This window comes from Oryx dammah, unplaced genomic scaffold (assembly GCF_014754425.2).
Source record: "Oryx dammah isolate SB20612 unplaced genomic scaffold, SCBI_Odam_1.1 HiC_scaffold_5, whole genome shotgun sequence".
Lineage (NCBI taxonomy): Eukaryota > Metazoa > Chordata > Mammalia > Artiodactyla > Bovidae > Oryx > Oryx dammah.
In genome coordinates, this window is record NW_024070189.1 from 89,112,081 (window position 1) to 89,131,347 (window position 19,267).

The 19,267-nt window shown below is 56.2% G+C and overlaps 1 protein-coding gene across 6 annotated transcripts in view; it reads left to right on the top strand.

Annotated features, from left to right (window-relative positions):
• Window positions 1-7,583: 7,583 nt before the first annotated feature.
• NFIC (nuclear factor I C) overlaps window positions 7,584-19,267 on the top strand; it is a 73,366-nt gene continuing 61,682 nt past the window's right edge. For 2 of the 6 annotated variants that reach the window (XM_040241919.1, XM_040241924.1), the window contains exon 1: window positions 7,657-7,758. In XM_040241919.1, coding sequence (XP_040097853.1) covers window positions 7,756-7,758 — 3 coding nt within the window. In that variant the 5' untranslated portion in view covers window positions 7,657-7,755. Of the gene's footprint in view, window positions 7,759-14,144; window positions 14,433-19,267 lie in introns of those variants that run through there. The other 4 variants (XM_040241922.1, XM_040241918.1, XM_040241921.1 and 1 more) reach the window with 4 other exon arrangements.

The window sequence follows — 19,267 nt, forward strand, 5'->3', positions numbered from 1 at the left end:
TTCTCCAATGCAGGAAAGTGAAAAGTGAAAGTGAAATTGCTCAGTTGTGTCCGACTCTCAGTGACCCCCTGGACTGCAGCCCACCAGGCTCCTCCGTCCATGGGATTTTCCAGGCAAGAGCACTGGAGTGGGTTGCCATTGCCTTCTCCCATTCTAGGCACTTGGCAAATATTAAATTATTTAATCCTCAGCATGACCCTGATGCTAGGAAAGATTGAAGGCAGGAGGAGAAGCAGATGACAGAGGATGAGGTGGTTGAATGGCATCACCGACTCAATGGACATGAGTTTAAGCAAACTCATGGAGATGGTGAAGGACAGAGAAGTCTGGCTTGCTGCAGTCCATGGAGTAGCAAAGAGTTGGACACAACTGAGCAACTGAACAACAATGACTACTGTGTTCCCCTCCCCCATTTTACAGATGGGCAAATTGAGGCTCAGCAAGTTGAGCTGACTTGCCCAGGGTCACGCTACAGGGATCTGAACCCAGGCTAGGCAGCTCCTGTCTGTGCCTTGAGGTAGAGATCTAGAAGCTCTAGTCCTTGTAGCAAAAGGAGGAAGGATTCAAAGACTCTCTGGTTCACTGGCAAACTGTCCCCACCGGTTACATCTGAAGATCACTTAGGGCCAACTCGTTGATGTTTCACTCCCACCTATGACCTCCCAAAGGCAGGCCCTGAACTCTGAGATTCTCCAGGAGAACTGGTCATCACTGCCAAGACGGGAAACTGACAACCCCTGGGTACAATCCTGTTATGGATTTAGGTTGTTGTTCAGTCATTCAGTTATGTCCGACCCTTTGTGGTCCCATGGGCTGCAGCACGCCAGGCTTCCTTGTCCTTCACTATCACCCAAAGCTTGCTCAAACTCAGGTCCACTGGGTCGGTGATGCCATCCAACCATCTGATCCTCTGTCACCCCCTTCTCCTCCACCCTCAGTCTTTCCCAGCATCAGGGTCTTTTCCAATGAGCTCTTCATGTCAGGTGGCCAAAGTATTGGAGCTTCAGCTTCAGCATCAGTCCTTCCAATGGATTTAGGGGTCCAAATCAGTAGCCGCTTTGCACCTGGACCTGATGGAGCTGGGGGAAGAGGGCTCTGCAGAATCCAGCAAGCCTTGGATTTATGCCTCACCATGCCTGCTCCCCTACCCTGCTGCCATCTGACTGGCACTCTCCCCATCACTCACCAGGTCTGCAGTGATGCATCTGCTCCTGTGTTTGTTCAGTCTTGGCCACCAGATGTAGAGCAACTGAAATTCCCTCTGGAGGGCGTGTCCCATGGTGCAACCACTTTGGCAAATAGTTTGGCAGATTCTTATAAAGTTAAACACATACCTACCACCATGGGATCCAATCTTTTACTCTGAGATCTTTGCCCAAGAGAAACGAAAGCTTATGGCCATGGAAGACTTTGACATAAATGCACTTGGCTATGATCATTCTACTCCCAGACCTTTACCACCACAAGGAGTGAAAGCAAATGTTCACAGGAAGGCTTGTGCCCGGAGGTTCATAGCAGCTTCATTTGTAATAGTCCAGAACTGGAAACAACTCAGATGTCCATCAGCAGGTGAACGGATAGACACTGTGTAACATATCCAGACAGCAGAACACTAGCCCAGGATAGAAAGGCATGAGCTGTTGGTACCAGGGACAATGAGGATGAGCCTCAAAATAATTATGCCCAGTGAAAGAAGCCAGACACAAAGAATGTTATTGACACTTGGCCACACCCATTCGTTTACTTACTGTCTGGGTCTGCTTTTGTGCCAGAGGCAGAGCTGAGTGATAAGTGATTTAGAGTAGTTAGGAAGTAACTCTGGGCCTCAGTTCCCACATCTGTAAAATGGGGCTAAGCTAAGTCTACCACCTGCACACAGGGATGGGTATCTGCCGCAGCTTTGGGACTATGTGGCTTTCTTCGTGTTCTTACGTGAATGTTGAACACACGTTTTTAACATTCAGCAGTTTGGGTTTTCTTTTTTTTTTTCCTCTGCCTAACAAAAAATCTTGGAGATAAGTTCATTATCAGTGCTGTGGTTGAGGAACCCTAGTGTGTGTATGAATGTTTTAAATATACATTTAATACATACACATATTCTATAATGTACAAATATAAATTATATAATTAATAATAATTATACATGTTGTTGTTGTTCAGTCCCTCAGTCATGTCTGGCTCTTTGAGACCCCATGGACGCCAGGCTTCCCTGTTCTTCACTATCTTCTGGAGTTTGCTCAAACTCATGTCCATTAAGTCAGTGATGCCATCCAACCATCTCATTCTCTGTCATCCCCTTCTCCTCCTGCCCTCAATCTTTCCCAGCATCAGGGTCTTTTGGCTTCTATGTGTATGTTTATACGTTCAGTACATATACATTTTATATGATACATTTTTTGTATATATAAGACTTAAGATAAACACATGTGATTATTTTTAAAAATGGGATTTTAAACAGGCATTGCCCCCTGAGACTTTCACTTATTCAACAAATATGTACTGAGCCCCCACTGTGCACCAGGCACTGTTCTCAGCATCAGGGACACAGCTGTGAACCAAGCAGACACCCTCCCATCTCCCAACAGGGAGCTGACAGTCTCTTTTTAGTCCATCCTAATTTTGAGTTCGTGATTTTGCTGTTTACTTGGGCTTTAGATGCTGGCATGAGTTTAATCCCAGCCTGACTAACGACTTGCACTTATCATTGTTCCATTTATTAGTAAATTTAAATGTTTGCTTATAGAATAAATACCCTAAATCCTCAAAATAAATACTACTAGGATAAACAGAACTTTCAATAACTCACACCTCAGAAATGCTTCTCCCCATCCTACTTTTTGGGCTCCTCTCCCCAGAATTAATCACACTTTTTAACCTAGAATGTCTCCTTTTTTTGCTTGAAAATAACTGTACCTCAAATATGTATTCCCCAAAAATGTTGTCTCATTTTAGTTATCTTAAATCCATAAAGACCCTGAGGCTGGAAAAGATTGAAGGCAGGAGGAGAACCGGACAATAGATGATGAGATGGTTGGATGGCATCACCAACTCAATGGACATGAGTTTGGGCAAACTCCGGGAGTTGGTGATAGACAGGGAAGCCTGGTGTGCTGCAGTCCATGGAGTTGCAGAGTCAGACACAACTGAACAACTGAACTAAAATTCATAGAGGGACTCATGCTGTGCCTAATACTGGGGAGTTTTTGTTCCACTCCATGTAATATTGCTAAGTCCATCCATACTGTTTGCCTGTGGCTGAGAACACTACTGTAGCTGATTACTATGCCATTGGGTGAATTTCCCAGAATGCATTTCTCTGTTTTCTTCGAGATGAGAATTTGGGTTGTTTCTGGGTGTCTGCCTTCTTCACAGTGCAGTAATGAACATTTGGGGGCATATTTCCTGGGGCAAAAAGTCAAGGTTTCTTGTGGATATTTATCTGGGTGAGGAATGGCTATGTTATGTGGCGCATGAACGTTCAGTGTTGTGATTAATATCAGTCTGCTTTCCAAAATGGTTGCAGTGTGGAGGAGTCCTGTGAACCCACAGCCTCTCCAACATTTGGTATTGTTGGACATTTTGAATTTGGAACAATGATACAGGGATGAAACTGGACCTTGATGTGGCTTTGTCATGCATTTTCTTGATCCCTAAAGAGGTCAGGCATCTCCTCAACCTTCATGCACTTTCTGGCCACCCATGTGTCATCATTTGCATGCTTTCCTCATTTTCTTTTGGGGATGGCTGCCTTTTTCATATTGAAACTTCTTTTTAAAGGACTGTACCACTCCATCAGAAGGCTATACCATTCTTTATAGCATGCATTCTCAGCAAGGGCAAAAATCAGTTCTTGGGGAGTAAAAAAAATCTTACTCTTTCCATGTAGAAAACATAGCTATACATATACTATATAAACAAATATTCGGTATATCTGTGGTATTAAAATTTCATAAGAGGTGATTAGGGAAAAAAATGTCTAAAACAACCAGGGAGGGATAATGCAAAAAAGGCTGAGAAACACTGATTTATAGCAATTTACCCAAGTCTGTGGCAATAAACATCATTAGGGGCATACCTTTTCCCAAGTTCAGGATGGACTCCCAGAAATTGAACCATAAGGTCTGAACTTGTCTTAGGCCTCTACCATGTGTGCCAAACTGCTTTCCCAGTTCATATATACTTTTACCTCCAAGTAATTGATGAAAATGCTTGTTTTACCACATCCTCACCAGTACTGGGTTTTATCAGTTCAGAAATCTTTACTGATCTTGATGAGTAACAAAGCATGGTAAGTTCTTATTGTTATACTTTCTTTGGTCTCTATAAGGCTGGGCATTTTTAATATGCTTGCTAATCAGTCTGTCTTTTGGAAATGTTCTAGGGTGGAAGAAACATAAGTCAACACATCTGGGAGAAAGGGGATCTTTTATATATACAGTGGTGGTAACTTAACAGAGTAGTGTCCTACAGTTATGCAGAAAGCAGAACTTGTAAGTGATGAACTTGGATATTCAGCAGAGGGGAATTTCCAATTGTCAGAGGTACAGATCAGTTTCTTCTTGCTGCTTATAGCAAAATGTGAGAGGAAAGAGATAGATGGAGAGAAGCACTGTTAAGCAAAAAGGAACCAAGACTTGATGATTTGGGAGAATCTCAGCCTATGCAGATTGCCAAAGAAGCCAAAATTAGGAGATTCATTGTCAAGAAAGCGTCCTCTGGACCATTATCACTTACAGGTTGGGTGAAGCTGGGCAAGAGTCTAAAACCCGGTCTGAGCCTCAGTTTCCTCATCTGTGAAATGGGTATATAGAGGTAATAGCATCCACCTCCTAGGGCTGCTGTAAGAGTAAATATGAGTAGTCCTATGCAAAGCATCTAACTCTATGCCCGCAGACCCAAGGATGGCCTTGTGAGCAAAATGATGGGTACGGGGGCAGCTTCCGGGCCTCCATGATAGCCCTCAAGAAAATCACTGCAGATGGTGATTGCAGCCATGAAATTAAAAGACACTTACTCCTTGGAAGAAAAGTTATGACCAACCTAGATAGTATATTCAAAAGCAGAGACATTACTTTGCCAACAAAGGTCTGTCTAGTCAAGGCTATGGTTTTTCCTGTGGTCATGTATGGATGTGTGAGTTGGACTGTGAAGAAGGCTGAGTGCCGAAGAATTGATCCTTTTGAACTGTGGTGTTGGAGAAGACTCTTGAGAGTCCCTTGGACTGCAGGGAGATCCAACCAGTCCATTCTGAAGGAGATCAGCCCTGGGATTTCTTTGGAAGGAATGATGCTGAAGCTGAAACTCCAGTACTTTGGCCACCTCATGCGAAGAGTTGACTCATTGGAAAGGACTCTGATGCTGGGAGGGATTGGGGGCAGGAGGAGAAGGGGACGACAGAGGATGAGATGGCTGGATGGCATCACTGACTCGTTGGACCTGAGTCTGAGTGAACTCCGGGAGTTGGTGATGGACAGGAAGGCCTGGCGTGCTGCGATTCATGGGGTCGCAAAGAGTCGGACACGACTGAGCGACTGAACTGAAGTGAACCCGAATCTCTGTCTGGCTGACATTAACCCACCCCTTCCCTCCTCTCCTTTTCTCTCTTCTCCTCCCAGGTACCTAATTCCCTGAGGCAAGGGAGGAGTGGAGTGTTCAAGCTGGGGATTAACAGAGGCCGATTAGAGAGGAGCTGGGAGCAAAGGGTCTCTGTCCTCTTCACCCTTTCCTCTCCAGAGCCAGAGCTGGGGTATGCGCCCTACTTTCTTTGGCTTCAGGTGTGTGAGACGGAAGGCCCCCTCCAGAACCTCCCCATTCCGACCTGCGAAGCACCTGGTTAGAGACGTCAGGATCAGGACCCATGGGTTTCTGATATGCTGGTTGATGAGTTTCCCTTTCTTCTTAAAAAAAAAAAAAAAAATCCGGCAAGAGGGACTTCCCCAGCAATCCAGTGGTTAAGACTCTGCCTTCCAATGCGGGACGCAGGGGGTTCGATCCCCGGTCTGGGAACAAGGATCCCACATGCCCCTGGGTGCGGTCAAAAAATTTTTTTCAAGTGGGGGAGGAACGCGCAGAAGAAAGAAAACTTCAGCGTCCCAGAGCGAACGCTCCCTGGACGCCGGAGATATAGGCTACTTCCGTACCACTGAACTCATACTATGTTGGCAGGGCTGTCGTTACCACCGTTTGCCTGAGATTTTTTTGGCCGGCCCCCGGTTTGCCCAGCAAAGCACAGAATGAACTTCCGGAAGCCCCCAGAGTCAGCTAGGGCTCTATAAGGGCAGTCAGGGCCTGATTCTGCTCGCGGAGTGCTGCCTGCCCCGACTCGAAACCCTGGCGCTCTCCCCGTGGGAGCTGAGAATCATTTCCCCAAAGGGATCCCTGAATCCCCGAGCCCCAGTTGGGGGAAGTGAGGTCGCAGGCGGGAGGGGGGAACCCAGACCGAAGGACGGCCACAGAATCGCCTCTACCCCACTAGATCTCAGCAAGCGCCCCTCGCATCGTCCCGGGGTTGCGCCAGACGCAGAGCCGGGGAGGAGGGGAGAAGGGGGCGGTGCCTATTCTGCGGCTGCCGGAGGAGGGGGACTGCGGGAGAGCGCTCAGTGGGGTGGGGGTGGGGGGACGCTGCGGCACGGCTTCCCAGCCCGCAGCGGCCCGCGAGGCAGGGGCGGGGGCGCAGACCCTCCCCGGTCCGGCCCCTCCCCCGCTGCGGAGGCTTCGCCATTAATCCCGACCCAGGGAGGGGGCACCGGCTCCCCCCAACACCCACGGAGCCGCCGCGCGCGCTCCCCGCCCCCGCCCCGCCTGGAGCCCCTGCGGGATCCCCAGGGAACCCCTGCCCCCCAGGTCTGTCACCCTCGCTGTCCGAGTCCGTCTGTGTCCCCATCTGTCCCGTCTCCCCGCTGTGCGTGTTCGTGTCTGTGTATCCGGGACACCTGCACTTGGGAGCAAGGGTGGCTGCGGCGATGGCCGGGAGGGAGGGGTCGTGGGGTCGGCATGGGGCTCAGACCGAGGTCTGAAGTGTCTTCCTGAGATAGTCTGTGCGGCTGTCTGAGTGACACCCTGCAGGCTGTGAATTTGTGTATGTGACAGCGTGGAGGCTGTTAGCATGTGTCTGGGTGACACCCGCAGGTTGTGAGTGTGAGTCTGTGTTGGTGGCATCCTGCAGAAGGTGTGCGTCCGAGAACCGAACCGACTGAGCGTGGGCCCCGGGATATCTAGGTGACACCCGCAGGCTGTGTGTGTCTGTAACACGTCGCAGGCGCGTCGCTGTGCTTTCTGTGTCGGTGTCGGAGTCGAGGAGGCCCGGGCCGCGAGTGTCCCCAGCTGCCTCTGTGTGTGTGTGTGTGTGTGTGTGTGTGTGTGTGTGTGTGTGTGAGCGCGCGCGCGCCGTAAAGGTGGATCCGCTCCCTCCGCAGCGAGCCCGACCCGGGCCCAACGACCAGCTGCCGCGACCGTTCTCCCGGCCTCCCCTCGCGCGGGCCGGGCCGGGGATGGAGCCGCTGCCGAAGCCGCCGGAGCCGGGGCCGGGACACGGAACGGCCTGAGGCGCGGGCGGCGCGCGGGACCGGGGGGAGGGCGGGCCGAGGGGAGGGTCCTGAGCCGGGGGGGCGGGCACGGCGCGCCCCCTCCCTAGCGCGCTCGCTCCCTCCCCCGCGCGCCCTCCCTCGCCGCCTCCTCCCGCCGCCTCCGGCCCCCCCTCGCCGGGGACCGAGCGCGCTCGCTCCGGCGCCGGCCTCGCCTCCTCGCAGCAGCGCCATGGTACGTCGCCGCCCCCACTTTCGTTTTCGCCGGGGGAGTTTTTGGGGTGGTGCGTGGGCTCCCGGCGAAAGTTGTGAGGTCTAGGGGGGCAGGGGGCGGGGGCCGCCCGGGGGAGGGGCTCGATGCGGGGAACCCCCCTCCCGCCCGCCGCCCCGGGACCCCCGCCCGCCGATCTACCCCCCCGCGGCTGGAGGCGGAGCTGGCGCGCGGGGAGCAGCGGGGGACCCCAAGTGGGGGGCCCCTCACGGGCGCGGCGGAGTTAGAGGGGAGGGCGGGGCTCCCGAGAGAGGGTCCCCCCAGGCCAGGCCTCCGCCCCCTCCTTGGCCCAGCGGGAGGGCGCGGCTCCGGGCTCGAGACCCCCAAGCACGCAGCCCGCTGGGGATCCGGGATCGGGGAGGGGGCGCCCGCCGGGGCCGTGCGGGCCGGGGGTCGCGGCGGCCCCAGCGGGCTGCCCCGGCCCGGGCGAGCGCGGCGCGCCAGCTAGCGGAAAATGGCCGCTGCGGAGAGGGGCGGAGAGCGCGCAGCGGCCGCCGCCGGGCGCCTTGAACTTGGAGCCGGGCGGGCGGCCGCGCTCGGCGCGACGCAGGGGCAGCCACCGGGCTGGCCCTAGCGCTGCCTGAGCCCCACCCCCGGGCCGACCCCGGCCCTGCCGCGTCGCGCGACGGGTCCCAGCCGAGAGGAGTCACTGGGTCTAGGCCAGGCGCGCCCCAGGCCCGCAAGCGCCGGTAGCTGCACTTGAAGGTTCCGGTGTCCGGTCCGCCGGTGTCGGTGGCATCCGCACTCGAGGGCTGCTTTTGGGGGCCCCTGTGCTCTGCAACGGGTCAACATGGGTTCCTGTGGGTGCATTCGAGGGTCTGTGCGGCTGGGTGGCCCCATCCCTGTCCGTGGGTCCCCAGGCGTCCGGTCCTCTCCTTTATGAATCTGTGTATCTGCGCATCCACGTGGCTGTGTGTGTGTTGTGTTGCGTGTTGTTAGAGCATTGTGCAACTATGGGACAGTGTGTACGTGTTGGGGTAACTGGGAGACTGTGCCATGCGTCCCCGTGGGGCGGTGTTGTGAAGCAGTGTGTCTGGGTTGTGTGTCTCCGGGGAATGTGATGTCCCTGGATGACCGTGGGGTGTCCCCGTGTGAATGGGAGGGGGGGGTGGGGGTTGCCACTGAGTGGGAGCTGTGTCGTGTGACTGCGTCTCGGGACATTTCGGTGTCACTGTGTGCGTGTGACTGGCGCTCAGTGACTATTCCTGAGGATGGGTCTACGCTTTCTCCCCCACTCCCCCCAGTCCCTTTTTTCCCGTAACCCGAGCTACCAGGTGGGCGACGGTGGCTTCCTTCACTTTGCCAAAGCTCTGTCCCTTCCTCACTCCCCACCCAGTTCCTTCGAACTCCTTCTGCCTCGGGGTCCCCCATCCGCGCGGCCCCAGGTGGTCTCAGCTTGAGGTTTGGGCGCGAGGTGGCGCCGGGACGCGATCACTCGGCGGCGACGTCTCCCGCCAGGGGCTGCGCGTGCGCGGGGACCTGGCCTAGAGGGGGGCGGGGCAGCGGGGGTCCCCACTCCTCCTCTGAGGAGGTCCGGAGGGATGAGTGGTTACCCAAGCTCGCGTGGGTTAGGTCTGGACCAGGGAAGTGGCCAAGGAGACCCTCTGAGCTGGATGGACAGGGAGTCGCGCCCCGAGCCCTGCCTCCGGCACTTGTCTGGGACGGGGCAGACACATGGGCACACAGTGTTGGTTTCTCCCCTCCAGGGGAATCCCCACCGCGCCCCCACGCCCCACCCTAGGGCGCTTTATATAATTTTCTAAATATAAAAGCCCCAAGACTAGGCTCGAGTCTTTGGGTCTTACTTTGAACCTGCATTCCTTTTGGGAGTGCTGTTTGGGAAGGGGAGAAAAAGGGGTCCCACAGTGACACAGGGAACCATCCACACCCAATACTCGGGTCTTCAGCTCATGTGAGCTCCCCCACCCTCAGGCCCCTCCACAGCCTGTGGTCCCCATCCCGTACACCCACGGCCAGCGCTGAAACACCGCCCCCCCACCCCCATCCCCCACCCCAGGCACTGCCCTCCACCACACTGGTGTCCCTCCCCACCCGTCACCGGGTTCGCAGGGGAACACCTTCATGTAATCGCAGTCAGTAGCACACACCCGTGACACAGCTATCTGTTCACAGCCACACGTGTATAGAATTCTGCCCCTACACAGGTGCACACACAATCACACACAGGCAGGCAGCAGACACACAAACAGGCACCTGCGTTTGTGGGAGGGGGAAGAGCCAAGCCCATCCCGCCCTCCCCCAGCTCCATGTACAAGCCGTGGACCCTGAGGATCTGGAGAGCAAAGACGCCAGCTGTGGGGGCAACTGGCGGGGGGGACAGCCATGAGGGAGGAGCAGGAATTCAGTGTGTTGTGTGTCACTGTGCGTGTATTGTGTGCGTGTGTGATAGTCACTCAGTTGTGTCCAACTCTTGGCGACCCAAGAGTTGGGACTATAGCTTGCCAGGCTCCCTCTGTCCATGGGATTTTCCAGGCAAGAACACTGGAGCGGGTTGCCATTTACTTCTTGAGGAGATCTTCTCAACTAGGGATCCCGAATTACAGGCGGATTCTTTACCGTCTGAACCACCAGGGAAGCCTCTGTGTGAATGTGTGAGTGTGTGTGTGCGCTGGTGTATAATCCTGGGAGGTGTTCTGCCTATGGGTGCGTGTGCTCCTAAGCATGTATGGTCGTGTTGTGGTCTGAGTATGTTATTGTGGCTGGTTGCACTTGTATTGTACTTGGGGTTGTGCATGCCCTCGTATGGGTCTGTGTGTTTCTGAGTCTACGTGAGTCTATGTGTGTGTCCCCTTGGGTCTGGGTATCTGTCAGAGTCTGTGTGACACGCAAGAATCTGTGTGTCTCCATGTGAGGTGTTTCTGTACATCTATGTGTCTCTTCGTGACATGCTGGGTGTGTTTGTGTGCCTCTGTGTTGTATGTCTGTGTCAGCCCCAGTGTCATCCCACCATCACTTCTCAAGGCTAAGGACCTTAACCTCCCCTTCTGGAGGTTCTATTTCTCATCTGTAAAATGGGGACACACAGGATGCCCTGCAAGGTTGGAGGAGGAATCATCCTGCCCCCCTGGCTGGAACTCAGTTTGCTGGGTATGGCAGCTGGGGGGTTCCCAGGTGGCTCCAGCTCTTATCCTTCCTCCCTGAGCTGCTCTTGCTTTTTACAGTTTTGCTGTGGATTCCACTCACATTTTAAAAGTTTGCCTTTTAATAACACAAGCCACTCATGAACATCTTAAGAGGATGTAGAAGTGCCCAGAATAAAAATCAAACCTTCCTCGTCACCCCCACTCTGTGGGACTCCCTACTTCAGAAAAGCCCTATTTTCACCCAGCTTTGCCTGAGCAGCTACACATGTAACAGATACACATTCTCATAAAGGATATATGTATATTCTTTAAAAAAAAATTCCCAAATGAGATCTTGAGTCTACAGCAGAGGTTCTCCCCAGGGGACAGTGTGTGAGGTCTGGGGACACTCGTGGTTGTCGCATTGTGGGGCAGGGCTCCTGTTGTCCAGCCCTGCACAGTGCTCAGGACAGCCCAACCAGAGAGGATGGTCCGAAGTGCTGAGTGGGGAGGAGCCCTGGGCTGCAGGGTGTTTCTTGGTGCCGTCTCCAGGTAGGAGTCCCTTGTTCTTTTGTGGAGCTGTGTAGTATTTCCGGGTGGCACTGCTGAACTGGTCCCCACGATGGACACGGTAGCTGGCTCCAGATTGTTGGCATTTGTGTTATAGGGTGACAGTCAACACCCTCCTGTGTCTGTAGCTGGGACAGTTACAGAGAAGCCTAAGACTGAGTGATGGGGAGAGCATTTTTAAACAAATGAGTTAACTTATGTTCCAAAGCACCAGGAGCTAAAGTCATGCTCCCCCTCCCCAGATGTTTCACACATAGTTCCAGTCCAGCAATTGTTTTGTTTCAAAAATACTATGTGCATTCCAAACATTGGCGGGTTTACCCACAACAGGCCAGAGGGGTAGAAACTATTATCACCCCATTTCTCACAACGGGGAGCTGAGGCACAGGCAATTTGGGCTCCTGGCTAAAGGAGACGTAGACCCAAGGCTGTAACTCTGCACTAAAACTGCCCTGCTGTGGACCTACTGTTTACACTGTAGGGACCTCTTCCTGCTGAACTGGATGATATAGATAGATAGATACAGACAAATGCATTGCTAAGTCGCTTCAGTCATGTCTAACTGCGACCCCATGGACTGTAGCCTGCCAGGCTCCTCTGTCCATGGGATTCCACAGGCAAGGATACTGGAGTGGGTTGCCATTTCCTTCTCCAGGGGATCTTCCCAACCCAGGGATCAAACCTTCATCTCTTATGTCTCCTGCATTGGCAGGCGGGTTCTTTACGGCTAGCACCGCCTGGGAAGCCTAGATAGATAGATAGACAGATAGATAGACAGATAAAACTCTTTACTCTCAATTGTGAACTTGCACCCGCCACCACTAATGTATTAATACTGTCTTTCCACACCTATCTCAAGGATTCCAATCTGCCCAGCCTCCCAAAATGTGAGTGTCGCATCTATTGTAACCATTTTACAGATGTGGAAACTGAGGTTTAGAGAGAGACAGAGAGAGTCTGTGCTCTCCAAACTGCGTTCCAGAGTAACCCGAACTGCCTGGTGAAGGCTGCATGCCCGGTGGGTGTTGGGAACAGTCTGGCAGTCGCAGCCACCTGGGAGAAAGCTCCTAAGGCAACTTGAACTTGAAAATGTCTGTGAATTGGGGATTCTGCCCTCCAGGTGTTCACAGTGTTTTTAAAAATAATAAAATATTGCTTTCTGTTATTTTGGCATTGGGATTCCTAGACACCTGTCTCTCCCTTTCATCCTGAGGTTGGAATGCCCCCCATGGTTGCACAGTGGGAATTTAGAAAAACAAAACATTAGTGAAGTGCTATTTGAGTGACTGTCACTCACAGCAGGGGGAGCCGGCAGGACAGAGGGCGCGTGTGTCCCGTGTGAATCCTGCTTCCTTCTGGCCTAGCCCCAGGGCCCCAGGTCAGTAGCATCTTTACCTCGCCTCGACCCTCGGGTTCCTCCCCTATAATATGGGGGAAAAACATTCTTTCTGGGCATGGGCCGGCTGCCCCAAGTTGGCGAGGGGTTATCATTTGTCCTTGGAGATGGGTCAGAATGACCAAGCTTTCTAAGAGCATCTCAGTGCATATTTAACGGAAGGTCAAGGCACTTCTAAGTGCTGTTCTTCTGCTGACCAACACCAGGAGGTGGGCACTGTTCATCCACTTCACAGCGGAGGATGCCAAGGGGGGAGCATCCTGCTCTTTGAGGTGGCAAAAGTGCCTGAGAGAGGCTGGGAGGGTGTGCAGGATGAACCCAGGGAGGGGTGAGGCCAGGTCCGTCAGGCTCCCTGGGGGCTCGGGTCTGTTCTCCAGAGGGAGAACTACAGAGCCTGCCGTGTGGGCTCTGGGGCCAGGTAACTGGGCTCCAAGCCACTCCAGTGCCTCAGTTTCTGGATCCGTCAAATGGGTACACTGTGGGTGGGGGTCAGTAGGAATCTCTGGACACCTAGGAAGAGGCTGCAAGGGTTTTATCTGGCCAGCCTGAGGCTCTTCCTGGACACCTTCCTCCTGGGGTACTGGGGAAACATATGGGGGAGGCCCAAACCCCAGCCGCCCAGCTCCCAGTTCTCCTTTGGTGCTGGCTGAGGAAGCAAGAGCAGAGTTCTGGAGGCTCCCCTGTTGGTTGGGGCCCTTCTGGCCACGGAAGGGCAATTGTAGCTAAGCCCCTCTGCCTGGGAACTGCAGTCCCGGTCTGGCTTTCCGGGGCGATCAGGGGGAGAGGACACCATGAGACCCCCTTCTCCCGCCATGCACCCCGGGTTGTACATCTTTAAGGGGAAAAGCGCGCTCGCGCCGGGCCTCTGCACACGTCACTTCTTCATTCTTTCCCTCCCCCCCACCTTGGCTCCTTTCTCCAACTTCCCGGCCAGCTTGGGGCGGGTTGGGGGGGGCTTCAAAATCCACCTTCGGCCCCCACATGTCCCGCAAGAGCCACCAACCCCTACCCACTCGACTCGGGCGGGCGATCCAGGGGGACCCGCCGCGGCCGGGGTGTGCGCAGGCCCTTTGGTCCCCGTCCGGTGCCCCGGCACAGGGCGGCTCGAAATTTGTAATAATAAGCAATGTTGGGGGTTCAGGAGGCATGGGGAGCGCGGGGGGAGCGGCTTTCCTTCCTCGCTCGCGCTCTTTCCCCCCCCTCCTCTTTTCTTTGAAAGTTGAATGTTGAGAAGTGGGAGGTTCAGGGTGGGAGGGGAAAGAAATTGGGGGAGGGAGGGAGGTGGTTGCCGGAGGGAGGAGAGACAGAGACACAGAGAGAGACAGAGACGGGGGGGTGGACAGGAAAGGAAGAGAGAGAGACAGAGAGAGGGAGAGAGAGAGGGAGTCGGGCGCAGGAGAGAGGGAGAGCGCGGGAGGGAGGAGGGAGGCAGACCGAGGGAGGAGGCGGCGAGGAGCGCGCCGGCCGCGGCCGCGGGGGGGGGGGGGGGTTTGGAAAAATGACTCAGTAAGTTCAGCGCGCCCGCTCCGGCCGGCCCTGCGCCTCCCGCCGCGCCCGGGATGTATTCGTCCCCGCTCTGCCTGACCCAGGTACGCCCCCCGCCCGGCCCCGGGTGCGTGCCCCCGGTGCCCCGGCCCCGCGCCCCCAGCCGCCGGGCCCGGGAGTTTGGAAGCCCGAGGAGGCGGGACGAAAAAGGCGCGCGTGCCTCCCGCCCCCGCCTCAGGCCAGGGTCCGGTAGGCGGCGGGGGGATGGGCTGGGACCCTCATCCGGGACGCCCGCCCTGTGAGCCCCACGGGACCTCTCCCCCTGGCGGACGTGGGGGCTCACCCTGCAGTCTCGCCCTCCCCAGACGCAGGAGGCGCACCCCCACCCTACCCGGGAAGGTCGAGGGGTGTCCGGGAGAAGGCCAAAGGCGGGGTTCTGTGCGAACCCCTGGACTGGACCCAGGCCTGCTCATAGGAGAAATCAAGGGGATCCCAGTTGGACCCTGGACGCCAGGAGACTCTGGAGGGGAGGACCCCTCTGATACGGGGACGAACGCCCCCCCCCAATAAGGTGGTGCCCCGCCACCCCGGCCCTGGCCGGCTTTCCCCCCATTATTGGCCCACGTGTGCGCGGAGGGGGAGGGGGCACGCGAAGTTGGAGGCACCAGCGGTGGGGGGGGTGCTCCAACTTCCCGTCGGGTCTCCCACTCCCCGCGCGCCCCCAACCCCGGCCCGATATTTTCGCTGCATCGATTGTGGATTATTGAGCCGCCGCCGCCGGCGGGAGGAACCGGGAGGCCGGGCGAGCCCGGGTCTGGCCCGGGCACTGCGGCGCTGCAGACGCCCTCGCCAGCCCGGCACCTGCCCCTGCCCCCTCCTGTAGCCTCTCACCCCTGGCCGCGCTCCCAGGCTGCCCCGGCTCGGCCCTTGTGCAATGACCCAGGGGGTGTGTGGGGAGGGGGCGGCTGTGCCCGGGGTTGCCCCAGGGGACCCCTTCTCTCCCCCAGCTTCCTCCAGGGGGACCCTCCCAGGTCCGCTGGTTCCACTCTCCAGCTCCGCCCCCACCCCACGTCCTTGGATGTCTTTAACCCATGGGGGTCGGGCCTCAGTTTCCCTCAAAGTGACAAGCGGCTGCAGAGGCAGTTTCTAGAGGGAGAGGCAGGGTCAAGAGCGGGGCCGCAGAAGCTGGGCATCCAGCGGGCCACCGAATATCCTGAGGACCAACTACTGTGTGGGGAGCACGTGGATGCTAGTCTCTGCTGGGCGTCCCCTGCCACCATTGACGATCCTGGGGTGCCCCTCCTGCATAGCAGGCTCTTTCTCACAGGCCTCCTCCAGCCCCTGCAGTTTCTGGCTCCCCACAGGGTATGTGAGGGCCCATGCCAAGGGGGCCATGGGGCCTGTCTTACCCCTTATCCTCCGAGTGACCTTGGGGATGTCCCTGCCCCTCTCCAGACCTCCCTTCCCCTTCAGAGCAAATTTTGGGGTCCCCCAAAGAAGTCATCGCTGGCTCCCCTCTGCCGCTTGTTGCCCTAAAGCTCCCCAAGTACCGTGAGGGTCCTAGTCAGGGTTGCTGGGTGACCTTGGGGCTCAAGGGGTGGCCTGGGTGGCCCCGAGGTGCCCCCGCCCCCTCTGTCCTTCCCGCGCTTGCTGGCTCCCTCCCTCTGGGAACCGCCCAGGGGGGCTGAGCCCAGGGAGGCTATTCCAGGCGAGGAGATTGGACGGCAGCCTATTGTCACTGCGCCCTGGAATTCCCCCATCAGGACTCCTTGGGAGACAGGCCTCGGTCCACGTTGCCCGGGGGTGGGGGTGGCAGTGAGAAGCAAAGCTGGCCTTCCGCTGCTCCCCGGGCCTGGCTTTCCCCGGGCACAGGGCAAGGATCAGCCAGGCAGGCTCTCGGTGGAAACATGGTAATGAAAAATACCTGAGGTTCTGTGTGCAAAGGACAGGGCGACCGGGAGACAGTCAGGTGGAGACAGAACTTGGGAGCTCCCAGGCCAGGGTGGGGATGGGGTGACCCAGAGGCAAGGGGATCCCTCTCCTCTGCTTATTCTCCCACGGGTGCCCCTCACCCTGGAGGGATGCCTGGGACCCCCTTCAGCACAGCCTCGGTGTAATCTCCAAAGCTGCATGCAGGCTCAGTCTGGTCTGGGCTTTCCATCTGGGGGATCTGGAAAGACTGTTCACGGAGGACCCCCACTCCTGGCTGCATCTTAATCTCGCCCTATCCACCGCTCTCTGACTGCCTGCATCTCTTCCTGTCTCTCTCCCTCTCCATCTCTGGGCCTCTGTCTCCCCTCCTCTACTAATTTTACAACCTGAGCCCATCCGAAAATAGCTCCCTTTTAGCTGATCCGACCCGGATCTTCTCAGAGCCGAGACCGGCTGGGGATGTGTGAAGGGGGGGAGCCGGGCTGCTCCGGTGCCAGCCCGCCCTGTGCCCCAAGGTCCTGCCCACCTGGGGTGGGGGTAGTGCGGCCACGGCCCAGGCGGCCCTGGAGGATTCTGGGAGCGCCGTCCTTGTTTCAATGGTGACTCAAACGCTTTTCACTTTTACTCTTAAGAGGAACTGTGTGGAGCAGCCGTTACTTCCATAAATCCTGCCGGCGGGAAGGCCGGCCTCCCCACGCTTGCCCCGCTCTGGGCCTCCCTCCCTGCCTCCCTCCCGCCCGCCTCTACCGCCACGTTAGTTATTCCGGGTTTGGGGCCAAATCCCTCTTGGCTGCAGTGCCCAGGATTCCCCGGGGCTGAGGCTGGGCCTGGGCCCTGGCCACAGCAGCTCCGGCTGCCAGGGCCCCTCATTCATTCATTCTTCGCTTCATTGCTTCGCCCCATTGCCTGGTGGGGCAACACTCTTTTTTAAAAAATCACTGTTTCTCCAGTGGGGAGACTGAGGCTAGGAGAGGGTCCCCGACTCTGTCTTGATTGAATATAATAGATCTTCATTAAGCGCCTCCTATGGGCCAGATGTATGTGGCGGTGGCTTGTGGCACGGCACAGAAGGCATAAAGTGCCAGCCTAGTATGAGTTCATGGAGGCTCTGCTGGGATTGGGAGGGTGGGTCTCCCAGCCTTTCAGGACTGGGAGAGGGGCCAAGACCAGAGAGGGCTAGGGCCCGCCCCCGGGTGGCACAGCATGGCTGCTGAGTCTGGAACTGGAGCCATTGCCCACCTGACTGGTCAGGCCTGGGCAGGTGGGTGCTCCCTGAGTTTAACTCCCCCCCATGACCTGTGGTCTGGTGGTCTCCGATTGGCTCCTGTACAAGGCACAACCTCGCCCCATGTTTCTCTCCCTCTCTCTGTCTCTCTCTGAGTCTAAGTCCGTGTCTCTCCCCCTCCCTCCTCTGCAGTGGAGGTGCTTCAACACGTCAGGGTCGGGTGCCTTGTAAATCACGACACTGGGCTTCTGGCCGAGTCAGCGTTCTCTCCCTTCCTCCCGTCCTCGCTCGCTCTCTGCCTGAGCTGACTTACCTTCCTGTCTCCCACCTAATGGATGGGACCCACCAAATGTCCTGGGGCTTCCTGTCCCACGAACAAGCAGGTTCACAGTGACCCGCACACACGTGTACTGGCTCGTGGCCTGAGTGCGAGTGGACCCTGGGTGTGCCGTCCCCAAAACTCACACTCCCACACGTGTAGGCACACAGATGTGCACACGCGTGTGCCCTGCCTGGGGTCAAGAGGTAGGAACCAGGTTGGCCTTGGATATGCATGTAGATCCTGCCCAGGTGGCTGTGTGTCTCTAGGCAGGTGACCTAGTGCTTCCTTGCATGCTTCAACCTTAGCTTGGGGCCTGGTATACAGTCGGTGCCAAATAAGCTTGGCTGTGATGATGATTGTCACTAAACTAAGAACTGCAGCTTCCCAGGTGGCACTAGTGGTAAAGAACCTGCCTGCCAAGGTTCAATCTCTGGGTCGGGAAGATCCTCTGGCGGAGGGCATAGCAACCCACTCCAGTATCCTTGCCTGGAGAATCCCATGAACAGAGGAGCCTGGTAGGCTACAGTCCATGGGGTGGCAAAGAGTCAGAGATGACTGAAGTGACTTAGCACAGAAACTGATAACTGGATTAAACGCCCCATAGGCATTTTCCAGCTCTTCCTCCTTGCCTTCTGTCACTGTCTGCTCAGGGCAAGCTGGGAGCCAGGGGCAGCAGTGACTCCCCAGAACCTTGAGCCCTAACCACCCCCACACCCACCAGGGTTTTTCTCTTGGTCTCTCCCCCCTACCTGCCTAGCCCTGTACAGGGTCTCCCTGAGTTTGACCAGACTCACGTGGGAACCAGCTTCCTTCTTCCACTGAGGTGTGTGCATTGGGAACAAGCAGAGGATGAAGTTGGTCCTTTCTAATCTGGATGCCGTTGAAGCAGCAGTGAAGAAACAGATCAAAGCCACACCCTTGAGGGGCTGCAGTGTAGTGAGGGGATGGCAGGACCCGGCTGCTGCTTTGGCTTCCCGAGGAGGAGGTGACACATGGCCCAGGGCTGAGCAGCAGAAGGGGGCCACATGGGATTCAGAGAGAGCAGGTGGGGTACAGAACAGGAAGCCCTGAGCAATGACCAGACCCCGAGCTCGGGGGGTTGGGGGAGCTGGCAGTGGGGCCAAGGATCAGGAAGTTCAAGGTCATAGGACCCAGGTTCAAGTCCCAGCTCAGCTCCTTTCTGGCTCTGTGGCTGTGGGCCAGTGGCTTCGGGGCTCTGTGCCTCAGTCTTTCCCTCTGGACAGCGGGTACAACAATTTTTCCCATTTTGTAGAGTTGAGAGCTCAGTAAATGCTCGGCCTTGCTCCCCGTCTCTCTCCCTCACACCTGAACCTTCTGGCTCAGCATCCACCCAGGACCCCAGGGCACAGAGAGTAAAGTCAGGAGATTCAGGGCTCACTTTGCCAGATTTTCTACTCCCTGGACTTAGTTTACCCAAAGTCTTCCCACGGGGTCCTCAA